At 43.7% G+C, this 15,818-nt stretch overlaps 1 protein-coding gene across 1 annotated transcript in view; it reads right to left on the reverse strand.

The window, feature by feature from the left end:
* Positions 1-15,778, reverse strand: part of LOC139586766 (DNA polymerase delta catalytic subunit-like) — a 58,369-nt gene extending 42,591 nt beyond the window's left edge. Inside the window, 6 exon segments of the mRNA XM_071420384.1 lie at positions 1,891-2,059; positions 5,279-5,424; positions 8,517-8,655; positions 10,941-11,048; positions 12,949-13,142; positions 15,584-15,778. Coding sequence (XP_071276485.1) covers positions 1,891-2,059; positions 5,279-5,424; positions 8,517-8,655; positions 10,941-11,048; positions 12,949-13,138 — 752 coding nt within the window. The 5' untranslated portion in view covers positions 13,139-13,142; positions 15,584-15,778.
* Positions 15,779-15,818: the final 40 nt, after the last annotated feature.

Below are 15,818 nucleotides of genomic sequence, written 5' to 3' on the forward strand. Positions count from 1 at the left end.
GGTTTATGGGGGAAATTTGGGTGATTTTGGGGGGTTTGGAGGAGAATTTGGGGGGAAATTTGGGGGGAAATTTGGGGTTTTGAGGGAAAATTTGGGTGAATTTTGGGGTTTGAGGGAAATTTGGGGGTTAGGAAAGGTTTGGGGGAAATTTGGGGAACAAGGGGTTAAAATTTGGGGTTTGGGGGAAAATTTGAGGGGTTTGGAGGGGAATTTGGGGGGAATTTGGGGGTTTGAGGGGAAATTTGGGGAACGAGGGGTTAAAATTTGGGGTTTGGGGGAAATTTGGGGGGTTTGGAGGGGAATTTGGGTGAATTTGGGGGGTTTGAGGGAAAATTTGGGGGAAATTTGGGTGAATTTGGGGCATTTGAGGGAAAATTTGGGGGTCAGGAAAGGTTTGGGGGAAATTTGGGGGGGTTTGAGGGGAATTTGGGGAACAAGGGGTTAAAATTTGGGATTTTGGGGGGAATTTGGGGGAATTTGGGGGTTTGAGGGAAAATTTGGGTGATTTTGGGGGGTTTGAGGGGAATTTGGGGGTCAGGAAAGGTTTGGGGGAAAATTTGGGGGAATTTGAGGGAAAATTTGGGGTTTATGGGGGAAATTTGGGTGATTTTGGGGGGTTTGAGGGAAATTTGGGGAACAAGGGGTTAAAATTGGGGTTTTTTGGGGGGGAATTTGGGGCGTTTGAGGGGAATTTGGGGGTCAGGAAAGGTTTGGGGGGGAAATTTGGGGGAATTTTAGGGATTTGAGGTAAAATTTGGGGGGTTTGGAGGGGAATTTGGGGGGTTTGAGGGGAAAATTTGGGGAACAAGGGGTTAAAATTTGGGGTTTTGGGGGAAATTTGGGTGATTTTGGGCTGGGATTTTGGGGTGATTTATGGGGCTTTTGAGGTAGCATTTTGGGAGAATTTTGGGGGATTTTTTGGGGTAATTTAGGGATATTTGGGGTGGGATTTTGGGCTGACTTTTGGGTGATTTGGGGGTGGTTTTGGGGTGACTTTGGGGTGGGATTTTGGGCTGATTTGGGGCTGATTTGGGGCTGATTTTGAGGTGGAATTTTGGGATTTTTGGGGGGATTTTTTGGGGGATTTTTTGGGGTAATTTCAGGATATTTGAGGTGGGATTTTGGGGCTGATTTTGGGCTGATTTTAGGGTTTTTAAGGTGGATTTTTGGGGTTTTTTTGGGGGTAATTTAGGGATATTTGGGATGGGACTTTGAGGTGATTTTGCGCTGATTTTGAGGTGGAATTTTGGGATTTTTGGGGGTTTTTTGGGGGATTTTTGGGGGGATTTTTTGGGGTAATTTAGGGATATTTGGGGTGGGATTTTGGGCTGATTTTGGGCCAGTTTGGGGCCGATTTTGGGCCGATTTTGAGGTGGGATTTTGGGATTTTTGGGGGTGTTTTTTTGGGGTAACTTAGGGATATTTGAGGTGGGATTTTGGGCCGATTTTGTGCTGATTTTGGGCCAATTTTGGGCCGATTTTGTGCTGATTTTGGGCCAGTTTTGGGCCGATTTTGGGCTGATTTTGGGCCGATTTTGAGGTGGAATTTTGGGATTTTTTGGGGGTAATTTAGGGATATTTGGGGTGGGATTTTGGGCCAATTTTGAGCTGATTTTGGGCCGATTTTGGGCCGATTTTGGGGCCGATTTTGTGCTGATTTTGGGCCGATTTTGAGGTGGAATTTTGTGATTTTTTGGGGGATTTTTTTGGGGATTTTTTGGGGTAACTTAGGGATATTTGGGGTGGGATTTTGAGGTGATTTTGGGATTTTTTGAGGTGGAAATTTGGGATTTTTTGGGGATTTTTTTGGGGATTTTTTTGGGGTAACTTAGGGACATTTGGGGTGGGATTTTGGGCCGATTTTGGGGTGATTTGGGGCCGTTTTTTTACCTGATCTCGAAGTCGATGTTGGCCTCGTAGGGCGGCGCCGGCTGCACCCCCAGCGCCCCCCAGCGCAGGCCCCGCTCCAGGAGGCGCCGGGCAGGGGGCACCAAACGGGGCAGGGAGACCCCAACCCTCACAAAAAGGCTCTGCTGACCCCCCTGGAACCCCAAAATACCTGGGGGGAACAAGAGGGAAAGGTCACCCCAAAAAAAACCCCGAAAAAATCCGAAATCGGGCAAAAAATCGGGAGGAAATGCAGGAAAATGAACCCAAAATTGGGCTCGGCCCCTCCCCCACCCCGTCTGGGACCACCCCCCCGGGAGCCCAAAATATTGAGGGGGGGGTACCCCAAAAAATCCCAAATTGCCCCCAAAAAATTTGGTAAAAATCAGTGAAAAGGAGCCCCAAAAGTGTTGAAAAATACCCAAAAAATGTCCCTTAAATGCACCCAAAATAGCCCAAAAATATTCCCCAAAAACACCCCAAAATCATCAAAAAATACCCAAAAACCATCCCCAAAATCAACAAAAAATACCCCAAAACCCATCCCCAAAATCAACAAAAAATACCCCAAAACCACCTCAAAATCAACAAAAAATACCCCAAAAACATCCCTAAAAATAGCCCCCAAAAATGCCCACAAAATCCCAAAAAATTGAACGAAAATGCCCCTAAAAACTCCAAAAATGCCCCCAAAATCAACCAAAGATCAGCTCCAAAAATCTCCAAAAATGCCCCAAAAATATTCCCCAAAAATGCCCCAAAAACCACAAAAAATGCCCCAAAAATATTCCCCAAAAATCACAAAAAATGCCTCAAAAATATTCCCCAAAAATGCCCCAAAAATATTCCCCAAAAATGCCCCAAAAACCACAAAAAATGCCCTCAAAATCAACCCCAAAAATGTCCCAAAAACCACAAAAAATGCCCCAAAAATATTCCCTAAAAAACTCCAAAAATGCCCCAAAAATATTCCCCAAAAACCTCCAAAAATGTCCTCAAGATCAACCCCAAAAATGTCCCAAAAACCACAAAAAAATGCCCCAAAAACCTCCAAAAATGCCCCAAAAATATTCCTCAAAAATGCCCCAAAAACCCCCAAAAATTCCCCAAAAATATTCCTCAAAAATGCCCCAAAAAACTCCAAAACTGCCCCAAAAATATTCCCCAAAAATGCCCTAAAAACCACAAAAAATGCCCCAAAAATATTCCCTAAAAAACTCCAAAAATGCCCCAAAAATATTCCCCAAAAATACCCCAAAAACCACAAAAACTGCCCCAAAAAATTCCCCAAAAATGCCCCAAAAACCACAAAAAATGCCCCAAAAATATTCCCCAAAAATGTCCCAAAAACCACAAAAAATGCCCCAAAAAACTCCAAAAAATGCCCCAAAAATATTCCCCAAAAAACTCCAAAAATGCCCCAAAAATATTCCCCAAAATTGCCCAAAATTGCCCCAAAATTCAGGGCCAAGGGGGCATTTTTGGGATTATTTTTGGGGCAGTTTTGGAGATTTTTGGGGTTGAATTTTGGGAATTTTTGGGGGATTTTTTGGTCGATTTTGGGCCATTTTTGGATCCCATTTTTGGGATGATTTTGAGGGATTTTGGGGCAGTTTTGGGGTTAATTTTGGGTTATTTTTGAAGGTTTTTGATTAAATTCAGGGTGGATTTTTGGGGTCATTTTGCTCTGATTTTGGGGCATTTTTGGATTGATTTTGGGGATATTTTGGGATGATTTTGGAGCTTTTTAGGGCTGGTTTGGGTTTGATTTTTGGGACATTTTTGGGATGATTTTGGTTCATTTTTGGGGCATTTTTGGAGCAGTTTTAGGGTTGATTTTGGGGAATTTTTTGGGTCATTTTATTTGATTTTTGGGGCATTTTTGGAGCAGTTTTAGGGCTGATTTTTGGGACATTTTTGGGCTGTTCTGGTTCATTTTTGGAGCAGTTTTAGGGTTGATTTTGGGGCATTTTTTGGGTTCATTTTATTTGATTTTTGGGGCATTTTTGGGGCATTTTTGGAGCAGTTTTAGGGTTGATTTTGGGGCATTTTTTGGGTTAATTTTATTTGATTTCTGGGGCATTTCTGGACATTTTTGGGGATTATTTTTGGGGCATTTTTGGAGCAATTTAGGATCCATTTCATGTCAATTTTTGGGATCTTTTGCTCCATTTTTGGGGCATTTTGGGAGCAGTTTTAGGGTTGATTTTGGGGAATTTTTTGGGCTGTTCTGGTTCATTTTTGGGCCATTTTTAGGGTTGATTTTTGGGACATTTTTGGGATGATTTTGGTCCATTTTTGGGGCATTTTTGGAGCAGTTTCAGGGTTGATTTTGAGGAAATTTTTGGGTCATTTTATTTGATTTTTGGGGCATTTTTGGAGCAGTTTTAGGGTTGATTTTTGGGACATTTTTGGGCTGTTCTGGTTCATTTTTGGAGCAGTTTTAGGGCTGATTTTGGGGATTTTTTGGGCTCATTTTATTTGATTTCTGGGCGATTTCTGGACATTTTTGGGGATTATTTTTGGGGCATTTTTGGAGATTTTTGGGGTTGAATTCTGGGAATTTTGGGGGGATTTTTTGGTCCATTTCTGGGGCATTTTTGGAGTGGTTTTAGGGTTGATTTTGAGGAATTTTTTGGGTCATTTTATTTGATTTTTGGGGCATTTTTGGAGCAGTTTTAGGATTCATTTCATGGCATTTTTTGGGCTCTTTTGGTTCATTTTTTGGGCATTTTTTGGGCAGTTTCAGGGTTGATTTTTGGGAATCTTTTGGGGCTGTTTTGGTCGATTTTTGGGGCATTTTTGGAGCAGTTTTAGGGTTGATTTTGGGGAATTTTTTGGCTCATTTTATTTGATTTCTGGGGCCATTTCTGGACATTTTTGGGAACATTTTTGGAGCAGTTTTAGGATTCATTTCATGGCATTTTTGGTTCATTTTTGGTTCATTTTTGGAGCAGTTTTAGGGTTGATTTTGGGCATTTTTTGGGCATTTTTAGGGTTGATTTTGGGGAATTTTTTGGCTCATTTTATTTGATTTTTGGGGCATTTTTGGACATTTTTGGGAACATTTTTGGAGCAGTTTTAGGATTCATTTCATGGCATTTTTGGGGCACTTTTGCTCCATTTTTGGAGCCGTTTTAGGGTTGATTTTGGGGCATTTTTTGGGCATTTTTAGGGTTGATTTTGGGGAATTTTTTGGCTCATTTTATTTGATTTCTGGGGCCATTTCTGGACATTTTTGGAGCAGTTTAGGATCCATTTCATGTCCATTTTGGCCTCTTTTGCTCCGTTTTTTGGGCCATTTTTCCCATTTTTCCGCCGTTTTTTCCCCAAAATTCCCAAATTCCCCAAACAATTTTAAATTCCCAAATTTTTTGGGGATTTTCCTCACTCTGTTTCCGGACCAGCTGCAGCCCCAGGACGTTTTTGGGGGGCCCAGATTTGGGGTTTGCCCCCCTCTGCTCCCTCCTGAGCGCCGCCTCCAGCTCCTGCTCCAGGGGCTCCAGGTGCGCCTCGGTCACACCTGCAAAGGCCAAAATTCAGCAAAATTCACCCAAATTTACCCAAAATCTGACACATTTCCCATGGTTACATCATGAAAGATGTCCTGGGATTTTCAAATTCCCAAAAATTCCAAAAAATTCCATCAAAAAATGCCCCAAAATTCACAAATTTCACCTCAAACCCCACCCAAATTCCACCTCAATTCCCATCCAAAAATCCCCCAAATTTCACCTCAAATCCCACCCAAATTTTTCCCCAAAATTCCCAAATTCCACCTGAAATTCTGCCCAAATTCTCCCGGGTCAGATCCCAAAAATTCCATCCAAAAATTCCCCCAAAATTCCCAAATTCCACCTGAAATTCTGCCCAAATTTCCCCGGGTCAGATCCCAAAAATTCCATCCAAAAATTCCCCAAAATTCCCAAATTCCACCTCAAATCCCACCCAAATCCCAGCTCCTGCTCCAGGGGCTCCAGGTGCGCCTCGGTCACACCTGCAAAGGCCAAAATTCAGCAAAATTCACCCAAATTTACCCAAAATCTGACACATTTCCCATGGTTACATCATGAAAGATGTCCTGGGATTTTCAAATTCCCAAAAATTCCAAAAAATTCCATCAAAAAATGCCCCAAAATTCACAAATTTCACCTCAAATCCCCCAAAAAATTCCATCGAAATCCTGCCCAAAATTCACAAATTCCACCTCAAACCCCACCCAAATTCTCCCCAAAATCCCCCCCCCAAAATTCACAAATTTCACCTGAAATCCCCAAAAAATTCCATCCAAAAATTCCCTCAAAATTCACAAATTTGACCTCAAATCCCCCCAAAAATTCCATCCAAAAATTCCCTCAAAATTCACAAATTTCACCTCAAATCCCCCAAAAATTCCATCCAAAAATTCCCCAAAATTCACAAATTCCACCTCAAATCCCCAAAAATTCCATCCAAAAATTTCCTCAAAATTCACAAATTCCACCTGAAATTCTGCCCAAAAATTCCCAAAATTCCACCTCAATTCCCATCCAAAAATTCCCCAAAATTCCCAAATTCTGCCCAAATTTCCCCGGCTCAAATCCCAAAATTTGCCCCAAATTCCACCTCAAATCCTCCAAAAATTCCATCCAAAAATGTCCCAAAATTCCCAAATTTCACCTCAAATCCCACCCAAATCCCCCCAAAAATCCCCAAATTACCCCCAAAATCCCACAAAACTCCCAAAAATTCCCAAATTCTTCCTGAATTCCCAAAAAATTCCCCAAAATTCCCCAAATTTTCAGCACCGAGATCCCAAAATTCCCAAATTCCACCTCAAATCCCCCAAAAAATTCCATCCAAAAATTCCCCAAAATTCCCAAATTTCACCTCAAATCCCACCCAAAAATTCCCAAAATTCCACCTAAAAAATGCCCCAAAATTCCCAAAAATGCCCCAAAATTCCCAAAAATTCCCAAAATTCCAAAATTTCCCAATCGGGGCCAATTCCGGGGATTTTGGGGCTCACCTGGAGGCGCTGAGGCTCCAAACTTTGGATTTTTGGGGCCATTTTGGGCCATTTTGGGCCAAATTTTTTGGGGATTTTTTGGTGGAATTTTGGGGATTTTGGGGTGGGGATTTTGGGGTGAATTCAGGCGATTTTGGGGCTCACCTGGGGCTGCTGAATCCCCAAAATCTCCGTTTTTTGGGTCATTTTTGGGTCAATTTTGGGCCATTTTGACCAAATTTTTTGGGATTTTTTTGTGGAATTTTGGGTTTTTTTCTCTGGAATTTTGGGGTTTTTGGGGTCAGGATTTTGGGGTGAATTCAGGCGATTTTGGGGCTCACCTGGAGGAATAAGGACTCAAATTTCCATTTTTGGGCCATTTTCAGCCCGATTTTCACGGGAATTTCACCGAATTTTGGGGTTTTTTGGGGGGAATTTTGGGGATTTTGGGCTCAGGATTTTGGGGTGAATTCGGGGGATTTTGGGGCTCACCTGGGGGTGCTGAGTCTGCCCAGTTCCGCCAAAATCTCCATTTTTGGGTCAATTTTGGGCCATTTTAACAGAATTTTTTGGGATTTTTTTGTGGAATTTTGGGGTTTTTTCTCTGGAATTTCGGGGATTTTGGGGTCGGGGATTTTGGGGTGAATTCGGGGGATTTTGGGGCTCACCTGGGCGTGCTCAGTCCTCCCAGTTCCCCCAAAATCTCCATTTTTGGGCCATTTTTGGGCCATTTCCAGCCCGATTTTCACGGGATTTTCACCGAATTTTGGGGTTTTTTGGGGGAATTTTGGGGATTTTGGGGCTGGGATTTGGGGTGAATTCCGGGGATTTTGGGGCTCACCTGGAGGAACCAGAACGTACAAAATCTCCATTTTTGGGCCATTTCCAGCCCGATTTTCACGGGAATTTCGCCGAATTTTGGGGTTTTTTTTCAGGAATTTTGAGAATTTTGGGCTCAGGATTTTGGGGTGAATTCGGGGGATTTTGGGGCTCTGAATCCGCACAGTTCCCCCAAAATTTCCATTTTTTGGGCCATTTCCAGCCCGATTTTCACGGGAATTTCGCCGAAGTTTGGGGTTTTTTGGGGGGAATTTTGGGGATTTTGGGGCTGGGATTTGGGGTGAATTCGGGGGATTTTGGGGCTCACCTGGAGGAACCAGAACGTACAAAATCTCCATTTTTGGGCCGTTTCCAGCCCGATTTTCACGGGAATTTCGCTGAATTTTGGGGATTTTTTTCAGGAATTTTGGGGATTTTGGGTTGGGGATTTTGGGGTGAATTCGGGGGATTTTGGGGCTCACCTGGGGGTGCTCAATCCCTAAAATTTCCAATTTTTGGGTCATTTTTGGGCCATTTTCAGCCCGATTTTCACAGGAATTTCGCCGAATTTTGGGGTTTTTTTGGGGGAATTTTGGGGATTTTGGGGTTGGGGATTTTGGGGTGAATTCGGGCGATTTTGGGGCTCACCTGGGGGCGCTGAATCTGCACAAAAGCTCCAAAATTTCTGATTTTTGGGCCATTTTTGGGCCATTTTCAGCCCGATTTTCACGGGAATTTCACCGAATTTTGGGGTTTTTTTTCAGAATTTTGGGGATTTTGGGGTGGGGATTTTGGGGTGAATTCGGTGGATTTTGGGGCTCACCTGGGGGGGGCCAGCACGTGGAAGTAGGGGCTGAAGCCGTGCAGGTGCAGGCAGCAGCTCCGCCCCTCCCCCGTCACCCCGAACACCCTCAGGATGGGGGAGGGGTGGGGCCAGCCCGGGAAACCCCGCGGGGGAACCCCTGGGAAAGAGAGAAAAAATGGGGGAAATTGGGAAATTTGGGGAAAATTGGGGGGATTTGGGGAAATTGGGGGAAATTTGGGGAAAATTGGGGAAAATCAGGGGATTTTTGGGGAAAATTTGGGGATTTTTGGGGAAAAATTGGGGAAAATTTGGGGAAAATTGGGGGGATTTGGGGAGGAAATTGGGGGAAATTTGGGGGAAATTGGGGGGATTTGGGGATTTGGGGAGGAATTTGGGGATTTTGGGGAAAAATTGGGGATTTTAGAGGAGTTTGAGGGAGATTTGGGGAGGAATTTGGGGGTAAATTTGGGGATTTTGAGGGGGAATTTGGGGAGGAATTTGGGGATTTTGAGGACAAATTTGGGAATTTTGGGGAGTTTTGAGGGAGATTTGGGGGAGAAATTTGGGGATTTTGGGAAGTTTGGGGGGGAATTTGGGGGAAAATTTGGGGATTTTAGAGGGGTTTGAGGGAGAATTGGGGAGAAATTTTTGGGGAAATTTGGGGAAAATTTGGGGATTTTGAGGGAGATTTGGGGAGAAATCTGGGAATTTTGTGGAGAAATTTGGGGAGAAATTTGGGGATTTTAGAGGGAGATTTGGGGGGAAATTTGGGGGAAATTTGGGGATTTTGGGGAGAAATTGGGGAAATTTGGGGGGAATTTGGGGATTTTAGAGGGGTTTGAGGCAGATTTGGGGGATTTTTAGGGGAATTTTGGGAGAAATTTGGGGATTTTTGGGGAGATTTTTGGGATTTTTCAGGGGGGATTTTGGGGTGAATTTGGGGCATTTTGGGGGGAATTTGAGGGGAATTTTGGGGGATTTTTGGGGTGATTTTGAGGGGGATTCTGGGGATTTCTCAGGGGGGATTTTGGGGTGAATTTGGGGGGATTTTAAGGGGGATTTTTGGGTGAATTTGGGGCATTTTGGGGGGATTTTTGGGGGGATTTTTGGGGGGATTTTGAGGGGAATTTTCAGGGGATTTTTGGATGAATTTGGGGGATTTTAAGGGGGATTTTTGGGCGAATTTGGGGGGTTTTTGGGGGGATTTTTTGGGGGATTTTGGGGATTTCTCAGGGTTTTTTTGGGGTGAATCCGGGCGGTTTTGGGGGATTTCTCGGGGGATTTTTCGGGGCATTTTTGGGGTGATTTCTCAGGGGATTTTGGGGATTTCCCAGGGGTTTTTTGGGGTGAATCCGGGCAGTTTTGGGGGATTTTAAGGGGGTTTTTTTGGGGGATTTTCAGGGGGGTTTTGGGGGGATTTTTGGGGTGATTTTTCGGGGGATTTTGGGGATTTCTCAGGGTTTTTTTGGGGTGAATCCGGGCGGTTTTGGGGGATTTTTCGGGGGATTTTGGGGTGAATTTGGGGGATTTTAAGGGGGTTTTTTGGGGGATTTTCAGGGGGTTTTTGGGGGGATTTTTGGGGGATTTTCGGGGGATTTTTCAGGGGTTTTTTTGGGGACATTTTAAGGGGGATTTTGGGGATTTTCCAGGGATGTTTTTGGGGTGAATTTGGGGGATTTTGGGAGGATTTTTGGGGGAATTTTTTTTGGGGATTTTGGGGGGGATTTTAAGGAGGATTTTTGGGTGAATTTGGGGCATTTTGGGGGGATTTTTTGGGTATTTTTCAGGGGGATTTTCGGGGGGATTTTTGGGGGGATTTTGGGAATTTCTCAGGGGGATTTTGGGGTGAATTTGGGGAATTTTGGGGGGATTTTTTGGGGGCATTTTTCAGGGGATTTTTGGGGTGAATTTGGGGGATTTTTGAAGGCATTTTTCAGGGGATTTTTGGGGCATTTTCAGGGGATTTTTGGGGTATTTTTCGGGGGATTTTTGGGAATTTCTCAGGGGGATTTTGGGCGAATTTGGGGGATTTTTGGGTGGATTTTTCAGGGGATTTTTGGGGGCATTTTTCAGGGGATTTTTGGGGGATTTTTGGGGGGGATTTTTGGGGGGATTTCCCAGGGGTTTTTTGGGGGGAATCCGGGCAGTTTTGGGGGATTTTAAGGGGGTTTTTGGGGGACTTTTGGGGGCATTTTTCAGGGGATTTTTGGGTGAATTTGGTGGATTTTAAGGGGGATTTTGGGGTGAATTTGGGGGATTTAAGGGGATTTTTGGGGGCATTTTTCAGGGGATTTTTGGGGTGAATTTGGGGGATTTTGGGGCATTTTTCAGGGGATTTTTGGGGCATTTTTCAGGGGTTTTTTTGGGGTGATTTTCAGGGGGATTTTGGGGGTATTTCAAGGGGTTTTTGGGGTGAATCCGGGCGGTTTTGGGGCTCCTGACCCACGTAGTGGTCGATGTCGAGCTGCAGGAAGGTCAAAGACTCCGGGGGCTGCGGGGGAGGGGCCGGGCGGCGCCACTTGGGGGGCACCTCCCCCACAAAGAGCGAACCTGGGGGGAAAAATGGGGAAAAATCCGATTAAAATGGGGAAAAACGGCAAAAAAATCAGATTAAATTGGGAAAAACAGCAAAAAATCAGATTAAAATGGGGGAAAATGGGGAAAAATCCGATTAAAATGGGGAAAATGGGGAAAAATGGGGAAAAACAGCAAAAAAATCAGATTAAAATGGGGAAAAATGGGGGAAAATGGGGGAAAAACAGCAAAAAATCAGATTAAAACGGGGAAAATGGGGAAAAATGAGATTAAAATGGGGAAAATCAGATTAAAATGGGGAAAATGAGATTAAAATGGGGAAAAAATGGGGAAAATGGGGAAAAAATGGGGAAAAAATGGGGAAAAACAGCAAAAAAATCAGATTAAAATGGGGAAAAATGGGGGAAAACAGGGAAAAAATGAGATTAAAATGGGGAAAATGAGATTAAAATGGGGGAAAATGGGATTAAAAATGGGGGAAAATGGGGAAAAACAGGGAAAAATCAGATTAAAATGGGGAAAAACAGGGAAAAAATGAGATTAAAATGGGGAAAATGGGGAAAAATGGGGAAAATCAGATTAAAATGGGGGAAAATGAGATTAAAATGGGGAAAATCAGATTAAAATAGGGAAAAATCAGATTAAAATGGGGAAAAATGGGGGAAAATGAGATTAAAATGGGGGAAAATGAGATTAAAATGGGGGAAATGGGGGAAAATGGGGAAAAAATGAGATTAAAATGGGGGAAATGGGAAAAATCAGATTAAAATGGGGAAAAATGAGATTAAAATGGGGGAAATGGGGGAAAAAATCAGATTAAAATAGGGGAAAACAGGGAAAAATCAGATTAAAATGGGGGAAAATGGGTAAAAACGGGAAAATCAGATTAAAGTAGGGAAAAACAGGGAAAAATCAAGTTAAAATGGGGAAAAACAGGGAAAACCAGTTGATAAAAATGGGGAAAAAACAAATTAAAATAGGGAAGAATTGAGAAAAACAACAAAAAAAAATCTCCAAAAATCCCAGAAAAATCCCCAAAAAATCCACATAAAAAATCCCCCCAAAAATCCAAAACCTCCCCCAAAAAATATAAATAAAAAAATCCCAAAAATTCCCCCCCAAAAATCCCAATAAAAATTCCCCCAAAAAACCCAAAAGCTCCCAAAAATCCCAATAAAAATCAAAAAAAAAAAACCAAAAAATCCCAATAAAAATTCCCCAAAAAAAATCCCAAAAAAACCCACCCAAAATCCCAAAAAAATCCCCAAAAAAACCCTCAAAAATCCCAATAAAAATTCCCTGAAAAAATCCCCAAAAAATCCCCCCCCAAAAAAAACCCCAAAAATCCCAATAAAAGTTCCCAAAAAAAACCCAAGAAACCCCAAAAAATCCTAAAATAAAACACTCAAAAAATCCCCAAAAAACCCACAAAAATCCCAATAAAAATTCCCCAAAAAATCAAAAAAAAAAAAAAACCAAAAAAAAACCAAACAAAAAAACCCTAAAAATCCCAATAAAAATTCCCCAAAAAATCCCAAAAAACCCCAAAAATCCCAATAAAAATCCCAAAAAATCCCGCAAAAAATCCCAAAAATCCCCTAAAAATCCCAATAAAAATCCCAAAAAATCCCTTAAAAAAACCCCAAAAATCCCCTAAAAATCCCAATTAAAAAACCCAAAAAAATCCCCAATATTCCCCAAAAAAATCCCCAAAAAATCCCCCAAAAAAATCCCAAAAAATCCCCAAAAAAATCCAAAAAAATCCCCAAAAAAATACCCAAAAAAACCCCAATATTCCCCAAAAAATCCCAAAAAAACCCCCAATATTCCCCAAAAAAAAACCCCCAAAAAATCCCCCCAAAACCCCAATAAACCCCCCAATAAATCCCCCCAAAAATTCCCGAGGCCTCCTCACCGCTGGGCTGGCTCTGGGGGTCGGGGGGCAGCCCCTCCCCCATTCCCAGTTCCTCCTCCATCTCCTCCAGTTCTCCCAGTTGGGCCAATTCCTCCTCAAACTGGGAGGGGCCGCCCTGGGCACCCCCCCGGAATTTCTTGGCACCCCCGGGGGGGCCCCCGGCAGCTCCCGCCCTCTTCGGAGCCTCCATGGCGCTGAAAAATGGGAAAAAATGGGAAAAATCGGAAAAAAATGGGAAAAATCGGAAAAAAAATGGGAAAAATCGGGAAAAAAATGGGAATTTTGGGCATTTCAGGAGGTGGGAAAACCTCAGGGAAAAGCCCGGAATGGCAAAATTCAGGAATTATTCTGAAAATTGCGCTCGAAATCACAAAATTGCGCTCGGAATTTTACTCCAAAATCACAAAATTCGCCTTAAAGTTGTTAAATTTACCTCAAAGTTTTTAAGTTATCCCTCAAAATCCCCAAATTTCCCCTCAAAGTTCCCAAATTTTTACCCGAATCCTCTCAAAATCCCCAAATTCCCCTCAAAGTTCACAAATTTATCCCCAAAATTCCCAAATTCCCCTCAAAGTTCCCAATTTATCCCCAAAATTCCCCTCAAAGTTCCCAATTTATCCCCAAACTTCCCAAATTCCCCTCAAAATCCCCAAATTTCCCTCAAAATTCCCAAATTTTTACCCGAATTCTCTCAAAATCCCCAAATTCCTCTCAAAGTTCCCAATTTATCCCCAAAATTGCCCTCAAAGTTCCAAATTTATCGCCAAAATTCCCAAATTCCCCTCAAAATCCCCAACTCTCTCTCAAAGTTCCCAAATTTTTACCCAAATTCTCTCAAAATTCCCAAATTCCTCTCAAAGTTCCCAATTTATCCCCAAAATTCCCAAATTCCCCTCAAAGTTCCCAATTTATCCCCAAAATTGCCCTCAAAGTTCCAAATTTATCGCCAAAATTCCCAAATTCCCCTCAAAATCCCCAACTCTCTCTCAAAGTTCCCAAATTTTTACCCGAATTCTCTCAAAATCCCGAAATTCCCCTCAAAGTTCCCAATTTATCCCCAAAATTCCCAAATTCCCCTCAAAATTCCCAAATCTCCCTCAAAGTTCTCAAATTTTTACCCAAATTCTCTCAAAATTCTAAAATTCCCCTCAAAATTCCCAATTTATCCCCAAAATTCCCAAATTCCCCTCAAAATTCCCAACTCTCCCTCAAAGTTCCCAAATTTTTACCCGAATTCTCTCAAAATCCCCAAATTCCCCTCAAAGTTCCCAAATTTTTACCCAAATTCTCTCAAAATGTTTAAATTCCCCTCAGAGTTCCCAATTTATCCCCAAAATTCCCAAATTCCCCTCAAAATTCCCAAATTCCCCTCAAAGGTCCCAAATTTTTACCCGAATTCTCTCAAAATGCCCAAATTCCCCTCAAAGTTCACAAATTTATCCCCAAACTTCCCAAATTCCCCTCAAAATTCCCAACTCTCCCTCGAAGTTCCCAAATTTTTACCCGAATCCGCCCCCAAAATTCCCAAATTATCCCCATAAACCCCTTCAAAATCCCCAAATTTCCCCTTAAAATCCCGAAATTTACCCCCAAATCCTCCACAAAATCCAAAACCCACACAAAATCCTCTCAGAAACCCCAAAAAATTCCCCCGGAGCTCCCAAAATCCCCTCAGGGGCCCCTCGGGACTCCCGAAAACCGCGGGGACCCCAAAATCCCCTCAGGTACTCAAAATTAATTTTAGGGAGTCCAAAATCTCCCCAGGGACCTCTCAGGACTCCCCAGAACCCCAAAATCTCCTCACAGACCCAAAAACTTCCTCAGAGACCCCCGAAATCCTCTCAAACCCCCCCAAAATCACCTCAGGAACTCCAAAATCCCCTCATGGACCCCAAAATCCCCTCAGAGACCCTAAAACTTCCTCAGAGACCCTGAAATCCCCTCATGGATCCCAAAATCCCCTCAGGAAACTCTCGGGACGCCCGGAAACTGCCGGGACCCCTAAAATCCCCTCAGAGATGCCAAAATCCCCTCATGGAGCCCAAAGCCCCCTCAGAGAATCCCCAAAATCCCCTCAGAGACCCTAAAACTTCCTCAGAGACCCTGAAATCCCCTCATGGATCCCAAAATCCCCTCAGGAAACTCCCGGGACGCCCTAAAACTGCCGGGACCCCTAAAATCCCCTCAGAGATGCCAAAATCCCCTCATGGAGCCCAAAGCCCCCTCATAGAACCCCCAAAATCCCCTTAGAGACCCTAAAACTTCCTCAGAGACCCTGAAATCCCCTCATGGGCCACAAAATCCCCTCAGGAAACTCTCGGGACGCCCTAAAACTGCCGGGACCCCTAAAATCCCCTCAGAGAATCCCCAAAATCCCCTCAGGGACCCCAAAGTTCCCTCAGAGACCCCAAAGTCCCCTCATGGACCCTAAACCCCCCTCAGAACTTCCTCAACCGCCCTAAAGGTTCCCGCCGAGCCTCCGCCTCCCTCATTTTCCTTCAAACCCCCGCAAAACTCCTCGGGGACTTCTCGGGATCCCATTAAACCTCCCGAAGATCCCGAAAAATACGAAAATTCCCCCAAAAAACCCCAAAATTCCCCGATTTTCCCCTCAGAGACCCCCGGCCGCCCTCACCTCACGGAGGATCTCCCGCCAATAGCGGACCCGCCCCCAAACTGCGCTCTGATTGGTTGTTTTCAACCCACGTGACTCGCTGCTTCCGGTGATAGGGGCCGCCATTTTACGTAACGTTTAACCGCCACTAAAGCGCCGCCATATTGGGAGCCGAAACCGGAAGTAGACGCGTGCGGGCCGCCATGTTGGGGGAAAGCGGAAGTGCAAGAGTAGGCGCGGCCATCTTGAGCTAACC

The sequence above is a fragment of the Agelaius tricolor genome, unplaced genomic scaffold (genome assembly GCF_023055355.1).
Source record: "Agelaius tricolor isolate 1412-34295 unplaced genomic scaffold, bAgeTri1.0.p SCAF_137, whole genome shotgun sequence".
In the NCBI taxonomy this organism is placed as follows: Eukaryota; Metazoa; Chordata; class Aves; order Passeriformes; family Icteridae; genus Agelaius; species Agelaius tricolor.